At 53.5% G+C, this 22,707-nt stretch overlaps 5 protein-coding genes across 5 annotated transcripts; 2 read left to right on the forward strand and 3 right to left on the reverse strand.

The window, feature by feature from the left end:
* Positions 1-690: 690 nt before the first annotated feature.
* LTHEOB_4569 (Multicopper oxidase) lies at positions 691-2,756 on the reverse strand (the record flags this gene model as incomplete). Its single annotated transcript, XM_035513617.1, has 7 exons — positions 691-833; positions 886-1,088; positions 1,141-1,640; positions 1,686-2,204; positions 2,254-2,413; positions 2,462-2,588; positions 2,642-2,756. The coding sequence occupies 7 exons, from the start codon at positions 2,754-2,756 to the stop codon at positions 691-693; spliced, it is 1,767 nt and encodes a 588-aa protein (XP_035374618.1).
* Positions 2,757-3,992: 1,236 nt separating this feature from the next.
* On the forward strand, positions 3,993-6,236 carry LTHEOB_4570 (uncharacterized protein; the record flags this gene model as incomplete). Its single annotated transcript, XM_035513619.1, has 7 exons — positions 3,993-4,254; positions 4,306-4,435; positions 4,487-4,872; positions 4,925-5,061; positions 5,116-5,259; positions 5,310-5,444; positions 5,508-6,236. The coding sequence occupies 7 exons, from the start codon at positions 3,993-3,995 to the stop codon at positions 6,234-6,236; spliced, it is 1,923 nt and encodes a 640-aa protein (XP_035374619.1).
* A 602-nt stretch (positions 6,237-6,838) lies between these two features.
* LTHEOB_4571 (uncharacterized protein) lies at positions 6,839-8,618 on the forward strand (the record flags this gene model as incomplete). The annotated part of the gene is made up of 2 exons (XM_035513620.1): positions 6,839-7,163; positions 7,216-8,618. 2 exons carry the CDS (start codon positions 6,839-6,841, stop codon positions 8,616-8,618), a joined length of 1,728 nt encoding a protein of 575 aa, XP_035374620.1.
* Positions 8,619-11,993: 3,375 nt separating this feature from the next.
* Positions 11,994-13,988, reverse strand: LTHEOB_4572 (Peptidase S8/S53 subtilisin kexin sedolisin protein; the record flags this gene model as incomplete). Its single annotated transcript, XM_035513621.1, has 1 exon — positions 11,994-13,988. One exon carries the CDS (start codon positions 13,986-13,988, stop codon positions 11,994-11,996), a length of 1,995 nt encoding a protein of 664 aa, XP_035374621.1.
* A 1,715-nt stretch (positions 13,989-15,703) lies between these two features.
* LTHEOB_4573 (Polyketide synthase) lies at positions 15,704-22,342 on the reverse strand (the record flags this gene model as incomplete). Its single annotated transcript, XM_035513622.1, has 9 exons — positions 15,704-16,950; positions 17,007-19,659; positions 19,720-19,878; positions 19,934-19,978; positions 20,038-20,068; positions 20,180-20,633; positions 20,695-21,655; positions 21,710-21,995; positions 22,047-22,342. 9 exons carry the CDS (start codon positions 22,340-22,342, stop codon positions 15,704-15,706), a joined length of 6,132 nt encoding a protein of 2,043 aa, XP_035374622.1.
* Between the last annotated feature and the right edge of the window lie 365 nt (positions 22,343-22,707).

A 22,707-nucleotide genomic window follows, 5' to 3' on the forward strand; every position in this document is an offset into this window, starting at 1 on the left:
GTTTATTTCATTCATTGACATATCTACCAGGAAGCTGGCGAGGGTGGATGAAGTGAAGTACAAACGATACTCCGACACCGGTAAGAAAAGCACAGAAGGTAGCTACCGATGTACATAGGGTTTTGGATCACTTGGGATTCCTAGCTGGAATGCTCACATGTCTTGAGAAAATAAAAGAACGCAGTGAATAATAATGCTTGTAGTAGTAAAATGGAATAAAACGACGCGTGGAATTTACCATTCTGAGGATCGTGCCGGCAGGTACCGGTAGGCCGGCTGCGTTTGCTACAACACGTTTGTTGCCCGATTAGGCTTAGTGTAGTTTGCTTTGAACGCATATCGTTCAAACCCACCGTAGCTACTAATCGATCATCCTTCAACATCATCACATTCTTACACGATAATGCCTTGGTCTATCATGTGGGGTATTTCCTGATCAAGCGGCAAAATATATGAACACGGGTTGGGCAGCTAGTGAGCACCGTGATAGCGCGAGACGTTGTTCGAAAAGATTATCGCAGAACAGTTCACAGTTTATATTATAGTATCAAAAGTAACTTTATCATGACTGAAGAACGTGGAGGAGGTACTTCAGGAGTATGAGGAACAGTGTGGAGGCGATCGTTAGTAGAGGTGTGCATTTTTTCTGATAAATATCCCCATGTCACTGAGACAATCTACTCTACCCCTTTAATCGAGTGGTCCATAACGCAACGGTGGTACAAACTCAGCATGCGTCATGTTTTTAATGTAGTCAGGGAGCGGTGGCATAGCATCTGCACCTTCAAGAAGCACGATCTGTTGCCCACCAGCGAAATGATGGATCCTGTGGCCTGCGGAAAAGTGAGTGTCTGATCCCAACAGCTTCAGCGATCAGAAACCTACAGTGCAACATCGACATTGCCGGGAAGGTGATCTGGTAGCGGATCACAGTCCACGACCCCTCGCCTTTAGCCAAGCGTGCTCCATCCCGCAGCGGGGGGTTCACCATGTTGAAGTTCTCTGGGACTTCTTTCATCGCCGTGGCGACGTCCGGCCAGCGGAAGAAGCCCTCGCCCGTGCCGATTATGAATGCTTTGTGGTTGTGCCTGGAACTATGTCAGTGTATAGCGCTGTCATGGAGGGAGAGAGCTAACTTACTTGTGGAACGGATGCATGCCGAATGCTCCATTTTCGTAGATGAGATCTACAACAGAGCCGTTCTTCATCCCCTCGATCGTCGTCGGACCTCTGGAGTCCTTGTTCCAAAGAACAGGGGGGAGCTGCTGGCGGAAGCCCTGATGGGGCTCCGAGGCCAGCGTCCAGGTGCTCGGGTTTGGCCGCTGAATGGCGAAGCGGAATGTGTGGTCCGCTTTCGCCGGAGGACGGCGCGGGGGGAAAGGAACCAGGTCCTTCATCTCGTCCATCATGACTCCATGCGTGATGAGGTTGCCACGGAGGTCAATGTGGGGCTTGCTGTTCGGCAGAAGCATGATGTCCTTCTCATCACGTCTCTCTTGGACGCCAGCGTACCGGAGGATGCCGGCTCCCCAGATGAGCTGTTCCTCGGCAAGAGAGGCCATGCGGATGGCATACTCGCCGGGCTTCTGAGTGAGGGGGACGAGGACGCTGATTCGCTCGCCCATGTTGACGTTGATCGCCTTGAGGGGTCAGCAGGGATTCCATGGTGGGGAAGTGAAGCTTACCTGGACTTTCTTCGGATGCACGAAATCACCATCAGCAGCCACGATCCACATGTCGTGCTCGTCAACCGAGATGCGGAGTTCGTGGTGAGCACCAGGGTGGATGAAGTTCAGCCAAACGTACTTCTCTCCATCCTGGGCCTCCACGACCTCGAGGTCCGCAAACGTGTCAACGCACTCCCGCTTGTTCATATATGGCACACCGGTGTCCGGCGGCAGGCACCCGCTGGAATCACGATGGATGCCGTCGTCAGACTGTGCGATGATCTCTGGCTCCAGGCAGATTGTGCGGCCTCTGCCGTTCATGACCAGCGAAGCCGAGCAGGAAGGCGTGGCGCCGGCGTCGCGGTACATCAGCATGAGGACGTCCATGCCGTCGTAGTTCCAGTCAGACACCATCAGGTTGTTGACCTTCTCCTCTGCAGAGAGCATGGCCGCGATGTCCTCTTGCTTGTCCGAGATCAGGCTGTATGGCCTTTCCCGCCATGGCGCCGGTTTGATCAGGAGCGGTCCTCGTTGTCCCTGTCGGATGTCAGCTGGTTTTTGTGCCGCCTTTTGGAAGTTGGCTCACATCTGCAAACGCTGGGCCAAAGTGGCCATGGTAGAAGTAGATGCCGGTCTGGTTTGTGAGGGTGAACTCGTAGGTGTAGGAATCCCTTGGCTCGATGGGGTACTGAGTGACTCCAGGGACACCGTCCATCCAGTATTTGTCGTATTGGTACACACCGTGCCTGCCTCAGGTCAGTATCGATGGTGCTTTCCAGAAGTGAGGAACTGACCAGTGCATGGTAGCCTCGACCAGCAATTTGTTGGTGACATGAACACGAAGAGTGTCCCCCTCATAGCCCCAGATGAGAGGCCCAGGAGTGTCACCATTGATGGTGAGCGTTGGACGGAAATTTCCATCTGTGTCTATGAGCACAGCAGTCTTGAAAGCCAGGAAGTGGAAGAAATCCTACCTTTTCCCATCCATTTTGATTCAAGAGTCAAGTTGTACTCCCGAACCTGGTTGAAGAACTCGCCTGCCACGAAAAGGGCTTGCGTAGGCAGAATCAACCATGTCCACTTCATCATGTCGGTTCTGTGAAGACAATGTTGCAGTGCAAAGCAATGCGCAAGGAGTGGATTTCAGAAAGTCCAGAAGTGATGCACCTGGCGGGGTCTCCGAGACCTCATGGCCATAGCTCCTCTCCTTCTCGTAATTACTCCGCTTGCTCCGAGCACAGGCCCGTGAATCATGAAGTCGAACAAAACGGTCCTGTTGTGCGTAGAAAGGCCGGAGAAAGTCCGCCACTCTGATACTTGACTCATGCTATCGTGATGGAGCCCCTTTGGCAAGTGGAGACTCGAATTTCCCCGCCTGGGAATTGCAGATCAGTTGCGGAGGTCGTCGGCCGTTCTACAAGCTCTTGTGGTGTGTCACTTTGTCCTCACAAGTCGGTGTTTTCTGCAAAGTGAACTCTCTATCATTCTTGCTTCGGAGACTTTCTGACGCGTGATTCACCGACGGTAGGCCGAAGCAAGCATTTGGAACTTCATGCCAGCCAAAAGCTTTTCTCTGAGACTGCTTCAGGCCTCCCATCTTCCAAATCTTCCCCGCTTCGCGTGATTCATTAGCGGTATCTCAACTTGCCAAATGCTCTCAAGCGGAGGTTGCCCCGTCGGTGTTACTCTGTCCCTGATCAACAGCAACCCTCGGTTCACATCAAAACTTGCCACGCGAAGTTCTTCTGCTACCCAACGTCATGTACATTAATAGGTCCGTGCTTACTTCTTGGCAGTCGTGAATGCGGGATACGGTGTTGATTGCGGTCTCGGAAGTACCCAGAAAGCCCGTGCATAGAGTTTGGGGCTCTGGGGAACGTCAAGCCGACGTGCCGCCCATTGGCCGGGAATGAAGCAGCCTCCCAACCTTATCGCTGCTCCGGTCTCGGTAAAGTCGCCACCGATCCTTCCCGGTAAGCATGAAACGCTTGTGCCTGTTTGACTCGGTCGCACGCACGGACCGTGTTCGTCAGTCTGAGGAGCCGCGGCAACAACCCCGCAGTGTATAGTAATATGAGTCTAGAGCTGAACATGAGGTCATTCCGATTCATGGCCTTGTCATTTGATATCAGTGGCGTGGTTTTAACGCCTGAACATTACTACACTTGACGCCGATCCCGCAGCCACCGAGCATGGGCATATCCCCACTGCTCAACACATGTGGCGACCCGCTGACCCCCTCTTCCTCCCACGCCCCTCCAGCGGCAAAGGGTAGACTTCTTTTCTTACAACCAGAAACCTCATCTTCCATTCCAACACGCCGGCATGGACTTCAAGCATGAGATCAGCTCCGTGGTGACGGAGGAAAGAAAGAGGCGTAAGATTCCAAGTGCATATGCTGTTCTGTATGCCAGCTTGGGCGGATTGCTCCTTCTCGGAGGCTGCCTGAAGTTCGAAGCTCTCAAATCATTTTCTCCTTCAAACTTTTGGACGAACTCGAGGACATCTTCTTCCCACTCGGTGGAGTCGTATACTCCTCACGATGTTTATTACAACCTTACCATGTCGCAAGCATGGCGGAACCCAGGTACGTGCTTCATATTGATCACTTCCAACAGCCCCACTGACAGAACCCCAGATGGCGGGCACTGGCGGCCAATGTTCGTTGGCAACTCTGATAGCCCGGTTCCGGTCATCAATGCCCGGGAAGGCGATCTCATCCACCTGAATGTGCACAATGACTTCGGCGTTCCATCGGCCTTGCACTGGTATGCCACTGTGCCTCATAAGTTGAGCATATCACTGACTTTACACTGCAGGCTTGGATTCCGCCACTACCAAAGCAAGACATGGAATGACGGGGCTGCTGGTGTGACCACATACCCCATCCTTCCTCGCGCAAACTGGACCAGTGTTCTGAACACCACAGGGCAGTGGGGCCTCAAATGGTATGCTGACCACTGCACTACTCCTCTCTTTGATGGCTTCTACGGAACAATTTGGATCCGTCCGAGCCCAGAGCGTGAGAGGCCGTATCACCTGGTGTCCTCCGATGAGGCAGACATCCAAGACATGCTTGATGCTGAGGCAACGCCCGAGCATGTCACCCTGTATAACTACCAGCACCGGACGTACGACAATCTGCTCTCGCAGCTTCAGTACGACGGCTACGAGCCGAACTGTTTCCAGTCTGTGCTCGTCAATGGTAAGTGATAGCACCGAACATTAGCCATGCCGTTTCTGATTGAATTCGCCAGGCAAGGGTCGTGTCCATTGCAAGCCCTCTGACGTCGACGACATTGATGGCGAGCCCATCGATTCTCATGGCTGTGTCAGACAAGCCACTGGTGCTGTTGGCTATGGTCATTGTGTTCCAACCTACACGGACTACGAGGTAAGTGTTCCGCTTTCTATCTATCCTGTGGTGTAGCATGCTAACATACCATAGATCATCGAGACTAAGAACAGGCGCTGGATGATGATGAACTTCATCAACAACGGCCTGGAGCACCCATGGAGAGTTTCGATCGACTCTCACAAGTTGTGGGTCGTAGCAAATGACGCCGGCTTCGTGCAGCCCCAAGAAGTGGACGTAAGCATCACCCATGCCAACGACCCAACACCTCACTCACACAACACCAGATCCTCACCCTCCGCAACGGCCAGCGTGTGACCGTCATGGTCAAGCTTGACCAAGCTGCTGAAGACTACGCCATCCGCTTCCACGCTCTCAGCAAGCAGCAGTCCCTGCAGGGCTACGCCATCCTGCGCTACCCGGTATGTACCTAACCCCCCTCTACCCCACACTCCATCTCACCCTCCACTAACACCCCCAACCAGCACCGCCGCACCGGCCAACGCCTCGGCGCCCCCATGCCGCGCCCGGACCACTCCCTCTCCCTCATGCACTACGACGCCAGCGCCATCCACGGCGCCGTCGTCCTCTCCGAGCACACACTCTCCCCCTACCCACCCGTCTCCCCTCCCCGCCACGCCGACATCACGCTGCACATGCGCGCGACCGGCGCCCCCGACCCCATCAACCCGTTCATCACGAACTACACGCTGAACGGGGCCCCCTGGCAACTCTGGCGCGTACTCCGTTCCCCCCTCGTTCTCGCCCCGTCGACCGAGTTCAAGGGGCCGAACCCGATCGTCAAGAACCTGCCGCTCGGCAGCGTTGTCGACATCGTGGTGCAGAACGACCTGGACGTCGAATTGCCGATGTACAAGCACAACGACGCGACGTTCCACCTAGGCCACGGGGACGGGCCGTTCCGGTGGGAGAACGTGGCGGAGGCGGAGAGGGATGGGGCGCCGGTCAACCTGGTTGATCCGCCGATGGGGTTCTTCCATGAGTTGCCGCCGAAGGGGTGGTTGGCGATTCGGTGGAAGATCGAGCAGCCGGCGATGACTATGTTTCATGTTTTCCGTGCGAAGCAGTTTGTCATGGGGATGCAGGTACCTTTGTTCGAAGGAGATGACCATTGGCCGGAGGTGCCGGACAGTGTGAAGGATAGGCCGCATGTCGAGTTTGAGATGCCGGAGCGGATGGGCATTTTTGACTGAGAAATTGCATCTCGCTTGTCCCGAGTCTAGGCACAGAGCTATATGCAATGAAAATACATCTTTAAGAACTTTATATGTCGTTGGATGTGCCTGTCTTTTTTTTTTAAAAAAAAATAAGATAGAGAGGGAAGGGGGGGGGAGGAATTGCAGCTGACGGTCAGCACGGATTGTAAATTTGATTTTCGCGTATATAATGGGCACTTGAAGCTATCATCCGGACGTGAATGCATAATTATCAATTCCTCATTGGCATCCGGATGGTAGCTTCCACTATCCATAAATGTTTGTTTTTATCAAAGGAAAAAGGAGTAAGATATCCCTACACTATATTCTAAAGCCTTACTACTCTTCGCGGTAGCCGTCAGCTGCAGTGCCACTGCAGAAAACCTTTTCTGATTGTTGTGCGACAAGGGCCCTGGTTTCCAGCCAACGCGTGAGCACGGTCCAAGTGAACGCGTCTTTGACCCGCGCATCCGCGCGCCACCTCTTTCCATCTCCCGCTGATCAATCCATCCTCCACTTGTCGAACCATTCACCTGCACTTGTCGCCCACAATCCATTCGTTTTCCCTAGCTAGCACCAAACCCACCTGGAACCACAAGATGTCGCACGCACCAGTCTTGAGCTCTTCACCGAGGCTTCCGAACGATGTGATGGTTTATATTGTTGGCTACCTGGACCACGACGCATTGGCACAGATGCGACTTTGTTCCAGATGGCTCGCGAAAGAAGCTACCCGACATCTGTTTGCGGAAGTCTCGTTCCACATGCGCGCGGAGAGCATGGAGCGCGTCATTGGAATAGCCAACAGTAGCATGACTGCGGACGCCGTCAAGACGCTTAAGCTTTTCGAGACTCCGATGTTGGCCAGGCTGTCTGAGGAAAGTTGGTATAATGAAATGGGGTGCGACTGGGACTGGGACTCGGGTAGGTGCAGCTGGAGCAAGTCATTACGGAGAGAGGCTGACTCTGAGAATAGACGAAGGTGAAGACAGCCACTATGATGACCCGGCCAACTGGAACGAGGAGAGAGAGCAGAAGAGAAAGGAAGCCCACCTGCTCTTCCAGGAATACGAAGCCCAGCGCGAGGAACGAACTCTCTACGAGTGCTTGCACGCACAGGACGCACGTCTCTTGCTAAGCGTTTTCACAAAATCCTTCACAAAATTCGGACTGGATCAGGAGCACCCTTGCAGGATAACTATGAGTACCTTGGCATTACAAATTTGGCGTCTCCAGAAAGCTTGTGTCGACCTTGAGAAGGCGCTGCTCAAGCTGCGTAATCTAAAGGAAGTCCAAGCCTGTTTCACAAGAAACGAAGGGTTCTGCTTGTTTAATTGGCGAAACCACGAGTTTTTTGATATTGATATTTGCTATGACGAATTCTATGGGCTGAACAGAGACTACGCTGTTAAGCGGGAGGCGGCCCCTCTTGCTTTCCTCTTCCGGGCTCTGGGCAAACGCAACTCGTCTAGCAATAGCCTGACTTCATTAAGGCTAGATTTAAGAATGGACGGTTGGTGGGGCCTGCAAGATCTTCTTACCACCTGGACAAAGAAAGGGAACGGAAAGAAAGAAGAAGACGAAGAGGACGAAGAGGACGAAGAGGACGAAGAGGACGAAGAGGAGGGAGAGGACAGAAAGAAAGAAGAGGACAGAAAGAAAGAAGAGGACAGAAAGAAAGAAGAGGACAGAAAGGAAGAAGAGGTGCACCTCATTTCGACTAGGGATAACACCTTTACGATGGAGGCCTTCTACCACCTCACAGATGTCCACATCCGATTTACCGAGAGGGATGACATGACAGCATTCCTCAACTCGCTGGCAATGTTTTTATCGGAAGCGAAGAAGCTTCGTCGTCTGGAGCTAAAGTCCGATATCCTAAGTAATCGGTGGCATGGCCTTGACATGCTTTGTGGGATTAATAAGCACTTCCAATGGCCAATGCTTAGCCACCTCAGCTTGCAAGGATTCGAGTTCCCGGGATCATCAATCCTCCAGACGTTTTCCTCTGCCGCACCGACATTACAGTCTTTTTCCCTGCGAAACTGTATTCTGCGTGGTGGCGAAACGCGATGGTCGCAGCTTTTCGAGGACATGAGGCGGATTCCTTTCCAAAATTTGCACCGTTCCGAGTTTCGGATCTGTGAACAAGACATTGTGCGCCAGGATGTTCTCAACACTGAGCCTCAGCCCTGGTCTTATCAAGAATTGGACGCTCGCTCTATAGTTCTGATCCGCATGCAGAAAGAGGGTGAACAGTATCTAATGGGCTACTCATCTCTTATATACGACTATATCTTGAAGAGAACAGACGTCATGCCGCCAATCAACTTATTCTCCACGTCCGCTACAGACTCAGGATCACTTTGGGCAGAATAACCCCTCCTCAAGTTATGTTCACAGATCGTCGTTGGTTTATTTCGCTTTTTTCGTTTTGTTGTCGCAATTATACCTACGGCAGGCTCTAGCAACGCAAGGTTTTGGTTTTGGTGAACGTGAGGTGCTGAATAGTTTTAAAGCCGCTGTATGTGCAGAAGCAAGCAAACGTACTGTTCCGAGCCCGGCTGCCATGGGCCCGACTCTGTCTACTTTGCTAGAAATGCGGATCGATCGATCCCATGTAGCAAGGCTTACACTACCTCACATCGCAACTTGAAACACATAAGACACATGCAACGTTCAATCCTGATCTCCGAGGCTGTTCATGATTTGTCGGTAGCTGTAGGCAGGTAGATTCGTTCTCTTTCGTAAGATGAGCTAGGCTTCGCGACCAGGATTGGCATCCTCCGCCCCTTCTCGCTCGTGTTCTCCCAAAAACGGATATGATTGGCGACAGCTTCAGCCTCATTAATTTAATGATGTTCTTACCCTGGCATGTAGAGAGGCACGACGCGAATGGTGATTGGCTGCTGGTGCGATGGACCCCGCTCCCAAAACAGGCCGCTGCTGGGCAGCCTTGCTGCGACGACTGGACTGTCTGGCCACTTGCATCCATACACATAAAGTGGCGCTGGTCTAGAGAATGTGCTTACTCTTTCTACTATCAAACGGGGCACCCGCACTTGATGGATCCGTGATGCTGCAACACGTTTCTCCTTTTCAGGAAGTTTAATTATGCTTATCAATCGGCCGTGCTGTGCTGTATGGTGGATTGCCTTGGAAGTGTGTCAGGTCAGGCTGAGCCATTCCCTCGATCAACGTGGCGAGGCCTTGGCCAAGACCTGCTTATATGCAGAGCGCATGAGCTGAAAATCGAGATTACGAACATCCAGCAGCTTAAGAAGGCTGAACTGCTCACCCACTTATTTTCACCCCGTGCACTCGTTCGCGGCTTTTCTCCGACCGTTGCTCTCAGTTCGCTGCTTTCAACATCCTCGAACATGTTCACTGTCTTTGGGAACGGCACTGATGGTGTCTCATGGACTCCCGAGCCAAGAACACGAGGAACATTCAGCATACTGTCTTCCTGTGTGGTCACCATTCTCCTCTGCGTATGGACTGCACTTCACCTGAATATTCCGGATCAAGAGGATGAAGGACGACGTTGGATTTCCAGACGGAGCCTATGGAGCAAGGTTACGTGGCTTATCTTTGCTCTTGTAGCACCCGAGCTTGTGGCCTACACTGCATTTTATCAACGGTCCGAGGCCGTAAAGTTTGTATGTCATCTCAGACACCGTCTCATACAGGTTGAGACTAAGTATGCTGGAAGCGGGAATTTTTAGTTGCGCTAGGTCAAGAGGATACCAAGGACCTATCCATGACTCAGGCCTTCTATGCGATCATGGGCGGGTACCAAATCTGCGTCCCTATCGAGGACAATCCATTTCCTGGCCATCACACCCATTTCCTCTTAAACCGCGAGTCTCTACAACGCTTTGCGGAAGCATGTCCTCATGGTCTCAAGATTGCACCAGATGATGAGATTAAAGACAAAAGCAAAGCGAATGGTCTTGCCAAGTCGCTTGTCTGTGTACAGGCCACCTGGTTCATTTTTCAATGCATAAGCCGCATGGCAATGTCGCTTCCAATCACACTTCTGGAGGTTCGTTATCTGTACTTCATTACGGGTGTTATGTGGCTTATTTTCTTGGCAGCTGAATACTCTCGGGCATTCGCTTTGTGCACTCATAATCTACCTTTTCTGGTGGCATAAGCCGTTAGATATACAGAAGCCAACATTGATCACTGGGCCTGAAGCGAAAAAGTACGCTGCTTACCTGTGGCTGACATCACACAACGGCACTAGGTTCAATATCACCGAAATCACTCCCCTAGACCAGAGAGCACGTGAGACAAAGCTTTATGAATTGGCAAGAGAGTGTGAGATCAGAAAGTTCTGTATTAACTACTTATACCAACGTGGATTCTTTTCAAAAGAGGCTTGCACGCGAGCTTTGGCTTTGAGGGAGAGAATCTCTGCAAGATACGAAACGAGGAGAGGTGAATATTGGGGAGAACAAGATCCATTAGATGAAGAACCACTCGTTGGTTTTAGAGTCATATCGAGTCAAACAAATGTACCAAGCCCAGAAGAATTATTCGACCATGAAGAAGTCACCAGCCAAATCCAGGAGTCCACGGAAATTTACGAGGGAGAATCAAATTGGAATGCCAACCCAGTCCGCATGGTGGATGGCCTCTATTTCTCTACGAAAGGATGGAATGACCCCTCGATCTACGACGCCATTGTAAGCCTAGCATCCGATCTCATGAAGAACAATCTCACAGCTAGTAAAATTACCTATGATGGGCTGTATGGAGAAGATTCTCTTGGATATATCGTGGAACGGTTGAGCGATCTACCTCCTGAACTATCGCCAAGCGTAATTTTCGGCGCATATGCGGTGTGGGATAAATATTCTAAACAGCTGAACCTCTGTCTTTACGCCGCTGGATTTCTGTATGGTGGCCTTCACTTACTTGCTTGGTTCGCAACATTTCGGTGCTGGACAGAAAGGCTGATTTGGCGGATTTCTTCTGTAACGGTCATCGCATCAATGCCAGTCATCGATGTCCTGAGACTCGTCATAAGGTATAGATTGATAGGTCGTAGCAATGTCTGGTATGCGTTTTTTCTCTTATCTACTTTGGTGCGACGGTTCTGCATCGTTTTATATTTAATTGCAAGGGTCTATTTGGTGGTTGAGTGTTTCATAGCGTTGGCATATTCTGCAGTCGGAGTATATGAAGTCCCTCAATGGTCAAACTACGTTCCTCATATTGGATAGTTAAGGAACCTTCCTATAACTGGATCCAGAACGGCGAAGGGTTTCTTATAGATTCAGGTCTTTGTAGTATATGAGCTTTTATTATAATTCTTGTTTGAAGCAGGAAGCTGAAGTCAGCTGAACAAAACGAATCATAATGGGCGAACGCTAGCAGTATTTAACGTGGCATGGTCAGTTGAAATACCTTTCCGTGACATCTACCACCTCCTGGCCGACATGGCGACGTACGAGCCAGGAAAGGAAGATGCGGCGGCTTATTTGCGATGAAGATTCTGGACAACGAACGGGGGCAAGTAACGTCTTGTCAAGTGGTCCCTGGGACGATCTTCTCGCGCGGCATCTTCATGTTGAGGTCCGAAAGTCGAAGAGAAAAAAGGGTCTATGTGCAGGCTGAAGAAGATCATTGGATTTGCATTTAGTGTTGTTAAAAGAGGACTTCATTCACAATATACGAATGAATGACTGAAAAGAGACAACTGAGCCTTGTACGATGCCATCAGCCCTCCACATTCAGTCGATGTTCCTATTCCTCCCCCCTTATAACCCTCCACACCAGAGCATAGTCCTGTTGATTAGTAAGGACTCGGGCTGCTTTGACTGTGACCTCGACTTTCCCCTGCGGAATGTCCCTCCAAACAATCTGTTCGACGTTGTTGTACCTGTCAAATTCCTCAGCAGTCCCCATATTTCCGTGGCGCTCAATTCCATCTGGCGTCTTCACAATGAGGTTCAAGTCGTTCTGTAGACCCTCACCAGGCCGATCCGTATAGACTAGTGTGACTTTCAAAGTGACAACATTGTCGCTGGCCGATGCCTGCTTGGCTTCCAGAGCGCTAGCGGGCGGAATAGTCAGGGCGATTGTCCTGCTCTCGCCGCGATCCTTCAATGGCTGTCCTTCGACGAACCCAGCGTGTTCGGTTTGGTTCGGGAGGATAATAGCGTTATTCAAATTGACGCGCCCAAAGCCCTCTTTCGCAGAGTGTGCGTGGTGCAAAGTAAAAGCGCCGTTGATAAGAAGGGCCTTGAGCAATGCTGCGCTGGGCTTTTCGATGCCGTTTTTGACCAAAACCTCACGTAGAACTGCTGCGCAGCCGGAAACGAGTGGTGTTGCCATGCTGGTGCCAGAGGAAAACTGGTAAAGCGGGTCTGGCGATGGCCCATACGCGTCAAGGGCCTTCGGATTCATCAGACTCGATCTGGTTGACAAAATTGCCGTACCTGGTGCGACAACATCTGGCTTAAAACGCCCCTCAACGGTTGGCCCACGGCTGCTGTAAAATGAGATCTCAGTCGGATCGTTGTGGCTCTGTTTTTGCGGGTTGAATACTCCACCGATGCTCGGGCGGGTGGATTCAGTGGCCCCGATTGTGAGACAATTTTTGGCGGCAGCTTGGGACCCAATCGTTGGACCATTCAGAATTCCCCCATCGTTTCCCGCTGCGAAACAGATGAGCAAGTCGGGATTTTCCCAAACACATGTATCGATCTCTCTTGATTCATCATTGTATGGGAGTTGATTTCCAGTCCACGTTGCTCCCCATGAGTTGCTGTGAATGTAAGCTTGATGCTTTTTGTAGGGGCTAGTGAAAAGGTCGGTAAGGGGGAGTCTTTGTCGAGGAAATAGGCCACCTTTCTCATTCGACAACGATTGCATGACTAAGGTAGCTCCTGGGGCTACTCCTTGGAGAGTCTTGTCGTGACCAGTGACCTGGCCGCCCAGAACAGAGCCACAGACATGCGTTCCGTGCCCAATTTTGTCTTCGCTATGGCCAGACCATCCGAGGGGGATAAGGTCCTTGACTCTCCCCTTGAATGCGGGGTGGATGGTATCGATATTTCCCGTATCAAGCCCAGTATCCGCAACGGCTACGGTTTGGCCTTTTCCGGTATAGGAAGTGTCGTTCAGAATGACATTGGCGCTCATGATGTCCCGAGCCACATTATTGAAAATGACCTTTTCAGGAACCTGCTCAATGGTTCGAACACTGTCCATGTCGGCCAGAGCATCGAGCTTCGAAGTCGAGACGGTCATTTCAATTTTGTTTCCGTCCACCGTAACATCGCTCTTGTCGAGTCCTGCCCGCGATGCGAGATCAGTGATGATTTTGTTAACTTCCTCGCTTTTGCGTTCATGCAGGACAACATGGATTGTCTCGGTTGATTGCGGATTTGCTACTTTGGTCTGTTTGAGATGGTAATTGATCTTGAGCCCTTTCTGGTATGGAACGGCGTTGAGAACAAAGCCCTTCTCAAGGAGAGGCTTGAGACTGGTAGGCGTGTAATGGAAGAGGTAAATCTCTTGACCGTAGTACTCTTGCAAGTCTGCGCCTAGCTCATTGAGTTCTCTGAGTTCGGCTTTGGACAGGTCCGTCTTGGTCTGAAGGAGAATGTAGTCCGAATCGAGCGTAGGACCGGCAGCTGAGAAGAGGCCATTCGGGGCGTGGGATCCAAAATTAACGGTGTTGCCGTTAATTTTGACAGTGGAAGGAGTATGCTGACCAAGAACAGCGGCACACATTATGGCGTTCTTTGTTGAGGCGATGTAGGAGCTTCGTACGAAGTAGTAGGTGATCGAACCAACAAATGGGGTTTTGAGCAGCTTGTGAATGGGCTGTAAAAGAAATCGGCCAGGGAAGCGATGTTTCTGTACTTTATAGAAAGAGGAGATTCATGATTTATCTTACTGATCAGGACCATCACACCGATAAGTTTCTGCATGCGGCATTGATTTCTAGTAGATCTTTGTGGATGAGGTAGGCTAGTCTGGTTAATCTATTAATATTTTATCGATATTTACCATAACATCTCTGAACCAGAAAAGCTACGTAGAATAATAGATCCTACAGTCCTTAAAACACCGCAGCTATACTCGCTACTGATTTACCGCATGCGTAATAGAGAACACGTGCCGCAATTTTATAGCATGATAGACTGGAAATAGCTAGCTGCGTCTTATTTCTAACTACAGATGGAAATGTAGACTCATCTAGGCGTCCGCATGTGGCTACGGCAAATGACGGTTGCGGGCAACAGTCCAGCCGCATATGGTAAGGTGGACGGGAAACACCTTACCCTGTACCTTCACCGCTCTCTTCAGTTCATCCAAGTTCCCTGTCAAGTGCCGCAATAGTCAATTAGCGACCTAGTGCCATCTTCTACACGGAATACTCCGTGTGCAGCAAGCATTCAACTACCGCACCTGCCGAGCATGCTCTGGACGTAGTAACCGAGATCTGCATCGCCAAAACGTAGGAGTAGTACCGCTTTTGGCGAGGCGAGCATCTGACAAGAGCATCTCTCCTTTGATTAGTAGGTCGATAATCACATGTGACTGCCACACCATCACGAAGGACTAAATATCCAGCCCTTGGTAAGCATCCTTGGTGTTGCTCCGCCAAGCACATCCTTCAGATCCATGCCAAGAGCTTGAACAGCCCATTTTTCCACAATTCTGACACCCCCGTGAGGGGTTCCTTCCCCTCCACGCGCCACTCCTGGCTGCGTTCAGCTGTTGAGGCTTGTTCGTGGTCCGTAGCTATTTGCTGACGTGATGGAAGTACCCGACCGCATTACCCTGAATTTGGACCAAATTAAAAGAGTCCATGCGAAGGAGTCTTCTGACCATGGCGACAACTACGGTAAGGATCAGTTGGAAGCTTAGGTGTCGTATCGTGAGGTCAGAGCTGATGGCAGGCAGGCGTTCTGGAGGGATCCAGAGCTTCTAAGGGAAAGAGTCATACGTTGTTGCTACACATGTGAAGCAGCCCAAATACTCCGCACCACATGTGGAAAGGTGGGATGAAAAATATAGATGGCAATGGAAGGACATCTACGTGTGGCCAGTTTCGCTACCACCTTCATTTAATGTATGCACTGAGGGCGTTCGTCTCCTATGTGAAGGCTGGAGGAACATAGTATGGAATGATATTGAGCATTACTGATGGGGGACTATGAGTCTTCATTAGTCGGCCTTGTAACCGCGGAGACTATAAATGCAACGAAGATGTGACGTCTTGAGGTGATATTTCACGAGCTCAAGTACATATCATCATTCTCTAGAGTGTGGGAGCTTGTGTTTATGATCCGCGGTATTGGCCGATTCACGAAATAAAGAATTCAGTATCAGTATGAGTATTATCACAAGATGAACAATGGGGGCAGTTTTATAAGCAAGACATTCGGTCTACTAAAGATCTATCATCAACGCACCCTCCCTTGCACTAATCAAAAAGACTACTTAGACAAATAAGCAAACGCCTCCTCCATCGCCCCATGCATCAAATGCACATGTCCCGGCATCGGCATCTCCAAATGATCCGCCTCAACCGCCAAACACAGCGGCTCCTCTCCAACATACCTCTCCCACCCATTCGGCCCCAAATCCCTCTCCGTCTTATCCGGCAACCCCCACGCAATCGCGCCCATCCGCGCATCCTCCATGAACCCCTCAAACGCCACCGTCGGCACCCCCACCCGCGCCAGCAACCCCATCACCTCCCCATCCCCCTCGCACCGCCGCACCAGCCCCTTTTTCGCCCACACGATCGCCGTCCGCGCCGGGCGCTCGTGCGCCGCGAGAGGCGCCGGGTGGTACGCGGCCACGCACGCGAAGACGCCCCGCAGGTGCCGCTGCGTCGCCGCCGACACGCTCCACATCCCGCCGCCGCTGCTCCGCGCCGCGATGCTCTCGTAGACCTTCCACCCCGCCTCTTCCACCTCCTGGCTACCTGACACTGACATGGGCCGCGGACAGCACATATCAATCAACAACAACCTCTCGACCCGCCGCCCCGCCGCGGCGACTTGCCGACACACCTCGTACGCGACCATCGCGCCGCCGGAGAAGCCGCCGATGGCGAGCGGGCCCGCCGGCTGGAACGCCAGCAGCGCGGCGGCGATGGGCGCGGCGAGGCCGGGGATGCCGACGGCGGTCGGGTCCAGACGGTCCGGGCAGCGGAGGTAGGGCGAGTCGATGCCGTAGATGGGGGTGTTGGAAGAGAAGGGCGGCAGGTGGATGTAGGTGGCGATGCTGCCGGTGCCGTCGGCGATGAGGTAGAAGGGTTGCTTGCCCGGCGAGGGGCGGCCTTGGAGGAGGGTGACGCGGGCGGTGGGGGGTGGGGAGGAGGGAGAGGGGGAGGGGGAGGAGGAGGCGGGCTCCGGGGGTGGGGAGATGAGGACGAGGTCGTCGGAGGAGGACTCGGAGGCGGGGGCGGGGTGAGGAGGTTTGGTGGTGTTGTGGTGGGAGGCGGGGGTGTGGTCGGTGGGGGGCGTGCTGGTGCCGGTGGTGGATGCGGGAGTGTTTTCGACCATCGAGAAGTCGGAGTCGTGGTTGGGCTGGGGTGTGGGTGTGGATGGTCGCGCGAATGCGTTGCGGAGCTCGCCGATGGTGGGATATTGAACGAGGAAGGATGGAAGTATATCCAGGCCTGCGCTGGTGTTGATTCGGGACGCTATTTCGATTCCCATTATAGAGTCGACGCCTGTCGACGAGTAAAAAGTCAGCGATGTAGCTCAAGAATGAATATTGGACACTCACCTAGTTCGACCAGTACCGTATCATCAGTCAAATCAGCAATTTCCGTTCCAGTGCCCTTCGAAATGCTCTCGAGAATGATTTGAAAAATTTCAGTGTTGGAACCAACGTTCTCTTCGCCCATCGACGCCGAAGTCTCATCAATCTTCTCCTTCGGGGCATCAGAATGGATGTTTGAGCTGGCTTTCGGCTCAGGCGGCATATGCTGACGTGTGCCTGGCGTTCCATCCGCAGCAGTCTTGCCCTGGACCCGCGAACTGGTTGCTGAGTTTCCCAGGAGTCGGTCCAAGACATCGTTGCTGACTTCATGGAAACGGAGGCCAGAACATTGAATCACCAGCCTTTCCTCATCAAAGACGTACACATCGCAGCTTGCGGAGCTTTCGTCTCGTTGCGAGACACGGGCGTATGTGAAGTACGGCTTGCCTGGTTCCAGATCGACAGTCTGCTCGAAGCTGTCAAAGCTGTCCATCATGAAAGTAGTGTTCGCGGTAGGTCGATCAGGGTTCGCGTTGACCACGAAGCCCGCCAGATGCACCAGGCTCTCGCCCCAGTACGGCGATCCGACGAACCTGGTCTCTTGTGGGTGGTCGCGAAGCACGACCTCAGCGGCGGCTTCCTCGAAATTACCGGATACGAACACTTCCTTGACGCACTTGAAGGCCGGGTCGTACTCGACTGTGTTGGAGAAGAGGGCGTAGAAGATCCCCGGGAGCATCCTGTGTCCGTGCCCATTCTTGACGGTCATGATCAGCTCGTCCATCCTGGCCTTCGCGAAATACGAGATGCGGTCCCAGCCCGCCTTGAGCTTGTCCGCATCGACCACGGCCACGACGCAGCCACCGAGGTCATACGAAGACTTCTGCGACGAAGCCTGCCACGAAACTCGAACGCTGTTGCCAGACGCGTTCTCGGCGGCAACGGCCGTCGTGCGCAGTTCCCCTTCCGCACCAACGAGGCCCCTCGTCAGCGGCCGCTTCAGCGCCACATCTCTGATCGCCAGCCCCGTGTTCGCTGCATGCGGGCTTTGGCCGTACTGTAGCGCGTACTTGACGGCCGCCACGCCCGCTTCGCAGAAGACGCTGCCCGGGGCAACCGACACTCCGCGGATGCGATGGCCGTCGAAGAGCGCCTTGAACCCCGGACTGCCGACCGAAGCCCGCAGAGTGACCTCGAGCTTCGGAGACAGCGATTTGTGGACAGGGTACTGCGCACACGTCGAAATCTCCGGCTCGGTTGCAGCGGGAGCGGGAGCGAGGGCCGCCGCCTCTCGCTTGTTCGCTTCGGTGTAGGTGATCCAGAAGTCCTTCAGATCCCACGCGTACGACGGCAGCGTCAGCAGCGTCAACCCGTCTTCGAACGGGGCGTGCAGCGCGAGCCAGTCGACGGCGATGCCGTTCGTGTAGGCGCCGGCGAGACACTTGGACACGGAGACCCAGGCATCAGCGTCCTTCTCCAGGCTGGACATGATCTTGCCCGGAGACGGGGCCAGCGTCTTCCGCACGAACGAACTGCAGACGGGGCTGGGGCCGATCTCAAGCCACACGGGGTCGGCGGCCAGCTTCTCCTTGACGGCGTTCAGCGCGCCCACGAAATCGACCGGCTGCCGCGTCTGCTGGCCCAGATACAGCCCGTTGAACACGCCGGCCGCGTCGACGACCGAGGCAAGCAGTGTCGACGCGACGGGGATCCGGGGCGCGGAGTACGTCACGCCGCCCGCCAGCGCGATGTAGTCGTCCAGCATCGGGTCGACCTGGAACGAGTGGAAGCCGTACGGGACCGCGAGCGTCGTGGACGGCGATGTGACAGCTGTCCGCAGCTCAGCAACGTCGTCAACGCTCCCGCTGACGACGGTGGCAGTCGGGCTGTTCGTGCAAGCGATCGTGCAGGACGAGTGCGGGCGCGCGTCCAGGAGCTCGCGGATGGCGGCGGCCGGGGCGGCGACGGCGAGCATGGTGCACACGCCGGCTTCGCAGCGCTCGAGCAGCAGGCGCGCGCGGTGGCCGACCAGGTAGAGCGTGTCGGCGAGCGAGAGGACGCCGGCCGTGTGGAGGGCGGCGTACTCGCCCAGGGAGTGGCCCATGGCCATCGATGGTTGCACGCCGCATGATTGCCAGAACGCGGCCAGGCCGACCTCTAGCGTGACGACGGCCAGTTGGGTCTGCATTGTGTCCTTGGTTGACATGTCGACGTCTTTGCTGGTGATGATGTCGAGGAAGGCGGGGAAGTTGTGCTGCTCGCAAATGCTTGCGCACAGGTCGACTGTCTCGCGGAATGGGCGACAGGTGGCGTACAGCTCGCTCCCCATGCCTGCGTAGTGGGATCCTTGCCCGGTGAAGACGAAGACGATGGGTGACGGGCGGGATGGCTGTGCGTTTGAGGTGTCGGCCTCCAGCTTGCCGATCAACTCTTTGGTTGTCGATGCAGTGTAAGCGGAGCGGATGGGGTGGTGCATCCTCCTGGCAGTCGTCGTGTAGGCAACGTCTTGGATGTTGACCGTTTCATTTGCTCGTAGCCATTCGAGAAGATTACGCTTGTTGGCTAGATGTGCGGCCGCAGTTCTGGCAGAGGTCGCAATGACGTGACTGGATCGAGGGTCAATGCCATGTTTGGCCTCAGCCACATAGTCTTCCAACAGCATGCATGCATTCCCACCCTGGTGTGTAGCCGCGTCAGTAAGAGTCACTTGCGTTGTTTGTGGCGGGGAGCAACGTACCGCTGCGTCAAAGTTGTTGAGAAGAATACGTCTCGGCTTCTGGTTAACAGACTTGAATTCCTTTGACTCTGAAGGGATATCAATCTTGAGTTCAGAAAGAGACGGAAAGTTCGGATTGAGAGTGTGCGGCATTCCAGCCTGTGGTGGCATTGTATCTTTCTGTGCGAAAGGGTCAGTGCATCCTGAATATCAAACTCGCCTGAAGTTGACGTACCTGGAACATCATGATACATTTCAGCAGTGAGGCCATGCCGGCAGCCTATGGATCGGAATGTCAGATTGGAACATATAAGCTATGAGTAAGTGGTTGCTACTTACCGCCTCGCTGTGGCCGACATTGGCCTTGACACTGCCAACTGTCAACGGCTGGGGACCTTGCCGCTGTTTAAAAATGCTTGTAACTGCACCAATTTCTGCCGGATCGCCAATTTGAGTGCCAGTCCCATGCATTTCAACATACGAGATATCCTGCGGCGAGACGTGGGCACGTTGCATGACCTTGCGAAACAGCCGTTCCTGAGCACCGGCATCGGACGTCGTAATCGAGGATGAATTTCCCGAGTGGTTTCTGCCCGAGCCTGCCACCACTGCAAGGATGTTGTCGTTTTGCGCAACAGCGTCCTCTAGGCGCTTGAGGACAACTGTTCCGACAAAGTCGGCTCGACAGTAGCCATCTGCATCATCACGATAGGTTTTGCAGTTCCCCGTGTTGGACAGGACGCCGGATTTGCTAAGGCAGGTCCATGAATGCGGGAAACTCAAGATGTTGGCCGACCCTACAACAGCCATGTCGACGTCTTTGCTGAGAAGGCTCATACATGCGAGGTGCATGGCCGAGGTTGAGGATGCGCATGCGGAATCAAGCGAGTAGGTTGGGCCCTCCCACTTGAAATGGAATGCGGCGCGGCCAGCCCCTGTATTTCAAAAGTCAGAAGGTTGGAAGACGAATGATCAGATGACAAAGCCAAAACTTACCGAATGCAAGCTGACCCCCCTGCAACGTGAATGCGTCGCAGCCGAGAGCGTCGTGGCTCACCATGTGCCAGTCGTGATTGGACTGCCCGTAGAATGCCGCCACTCTTCTCGAGTCTACCGCTGCAGTCTGCCCGTCCGAGTATCCGGCGACCTCAAGAGCCTCGTAGACGCTCATCAAGAACTGGCGGTGGCTTGGGTCCATCAACAGCGCTTCTCTTGGTGATACACGGAAGAACCGAGGATCGAAGTTGCCGGGTTTGTCCATGAAGCACCCGAACCGCGTGGTCGTCGTGCACTTGTCCCCGTGCTCACTGCAGTAGAATTCTTCGATGTCAAACCGATCCTTGGGAATCTCTTCACACTTGTCCTGCTTCGACATGATGACGTCCCAGAATTCTTCGATGTTGTTGCAGTCCGGGCCCCGTCCCGCTACTCCTACGATGGCTATGCGGTCTGGGCCGGGGAGCTTTGTTTGTTCCAGGGAGTTGTCGTTGTAAAGTGAGGCGGTGCTACCCGCGCTCTTCAGGGCACTGGCCAGGTAAGGTGTATGGCTGCTAGGGCCAACGACCTTCACATCCAGGTGGCGTGGCCCCAGCCAGGAAACGAGCTGGCCAACGACTTTCGTGATGTCCAATGGCTTCGATAACACCTGAAAGGCCATAGCTCTGAGAAGCTCTCCCCAGCTGGTGTAGGTGGCTTCGGGCTCGTCCATGCCCCACATCTTGAAGTCGGGCAGAACCGGGCTTTCAAGCATGGCTGAAGTCCCAACGATGTAGTCGAGGTCGGCCTGGGACACAGTGAGGACGTGTTGGGCGGAGCGGAAGTTCAATTCATTCTTCGGGAGATTACGCAATGCCGGACATTTGTGCATGACGAGCTCGAGGACCGTCGGTGGTCCGATGACGGTGCTCCATCGGTCTCCTGTCACACCAACCTTTGCTCGTTTGATGGGCGGGATGCCCTGTTCGACAGAAATCAGCAAATACGCCAGAAGGTTGTCTACACTGTCTCTTACCATGCTCTGTTGAAACTGGTCAAGCACCTTTCGGAGTTCGTTCGGCGCCATGCCCAGTACAGCCCAGCCCCAGGTGCCAGGACGGTCCTCTATCGCTCTTGACCGTACAGAGGTGAGCCTGCACAGTCTGACAAACAGCCTCGCTATCTCAAGCGTGGCGGCATATAATGATGCAAAATCGGTAGCAATGGCCAGTGCACCGAGATGTATCAGCCCCCCACAGACTCCGAGCGGTACAGGCTGGGACCCAGTCGTGCTCACGAGCTGCGGCTCTCGTTCCGCCCACCTTTTGCCAGTTAGCAAGGGCCATGCACCCAATGTTGTTGCCAGGACTTACTGAAGGAGCATTGCTGCTCTCACAACGTGCAGCAGGACAGCATGCGCCATACCCACTTCATCGGTTGTGTGACGATATCGATCTGCGAGATCAAGAAAACTGGAGTAGACGCCGAGGCTGTCTCGCAGAACCCGGTCCATTCCTGTGCATTCTTCCTTGACTGCCTGACACAGCTCGTCGAGGAAGGTTTGGAGCCATGGTGTTGTTGCAGCTTGCCGGTAAAGCTGGTCTATGCCGTCGGCCCAGGAGTCTGTCTGATCTCCAAAGTAGAGGATTGTCTGCGGACTGGATGCCATCTTACCGAGCGGCAGTGGTGAATTTGCGTTCCACACTCGTAAAGATTAGCCCAAAAAAATTATATAGGGTACGAGAATTCAGATATACTTTGATCACATTCCTTGAGGCTAGAACACCTGTACCACTGGAAGTACAGCTGCGATTACTGGGGTGGTTTGATCGGTCGGTAACCGAGCGCGCTAGTGCTTACACGTAGCGCTTAGCTGCTGCAGTTGCGGTGCCTGCATATGTACGAATTTCTTTAGTGCTTACCTGCATAAATCCTATCTCGCATGACGTTCTCGCCACCATATTATCTCGGTCACCGAAGCATGGCTCTCAGGAAATGTATGCGGCTTGAGAAGCGACAACCAAGCGACTTGCA

Source organism: Lasiodiplodia theobromae (genome assembly GCF_012971845.1).
Source record: "Lasiodiplodia theobromae strain AM2As chromosome Unknown scaffold_12, whole genome shotgun sequence".
NCBI lineage: Eukaryota > Fungi > Ascomycota > Dothideomycetes > Botryosphaeriales > Botryosphaeriaceae > Lasiodiplodia > Lasiodiplodia theobromae.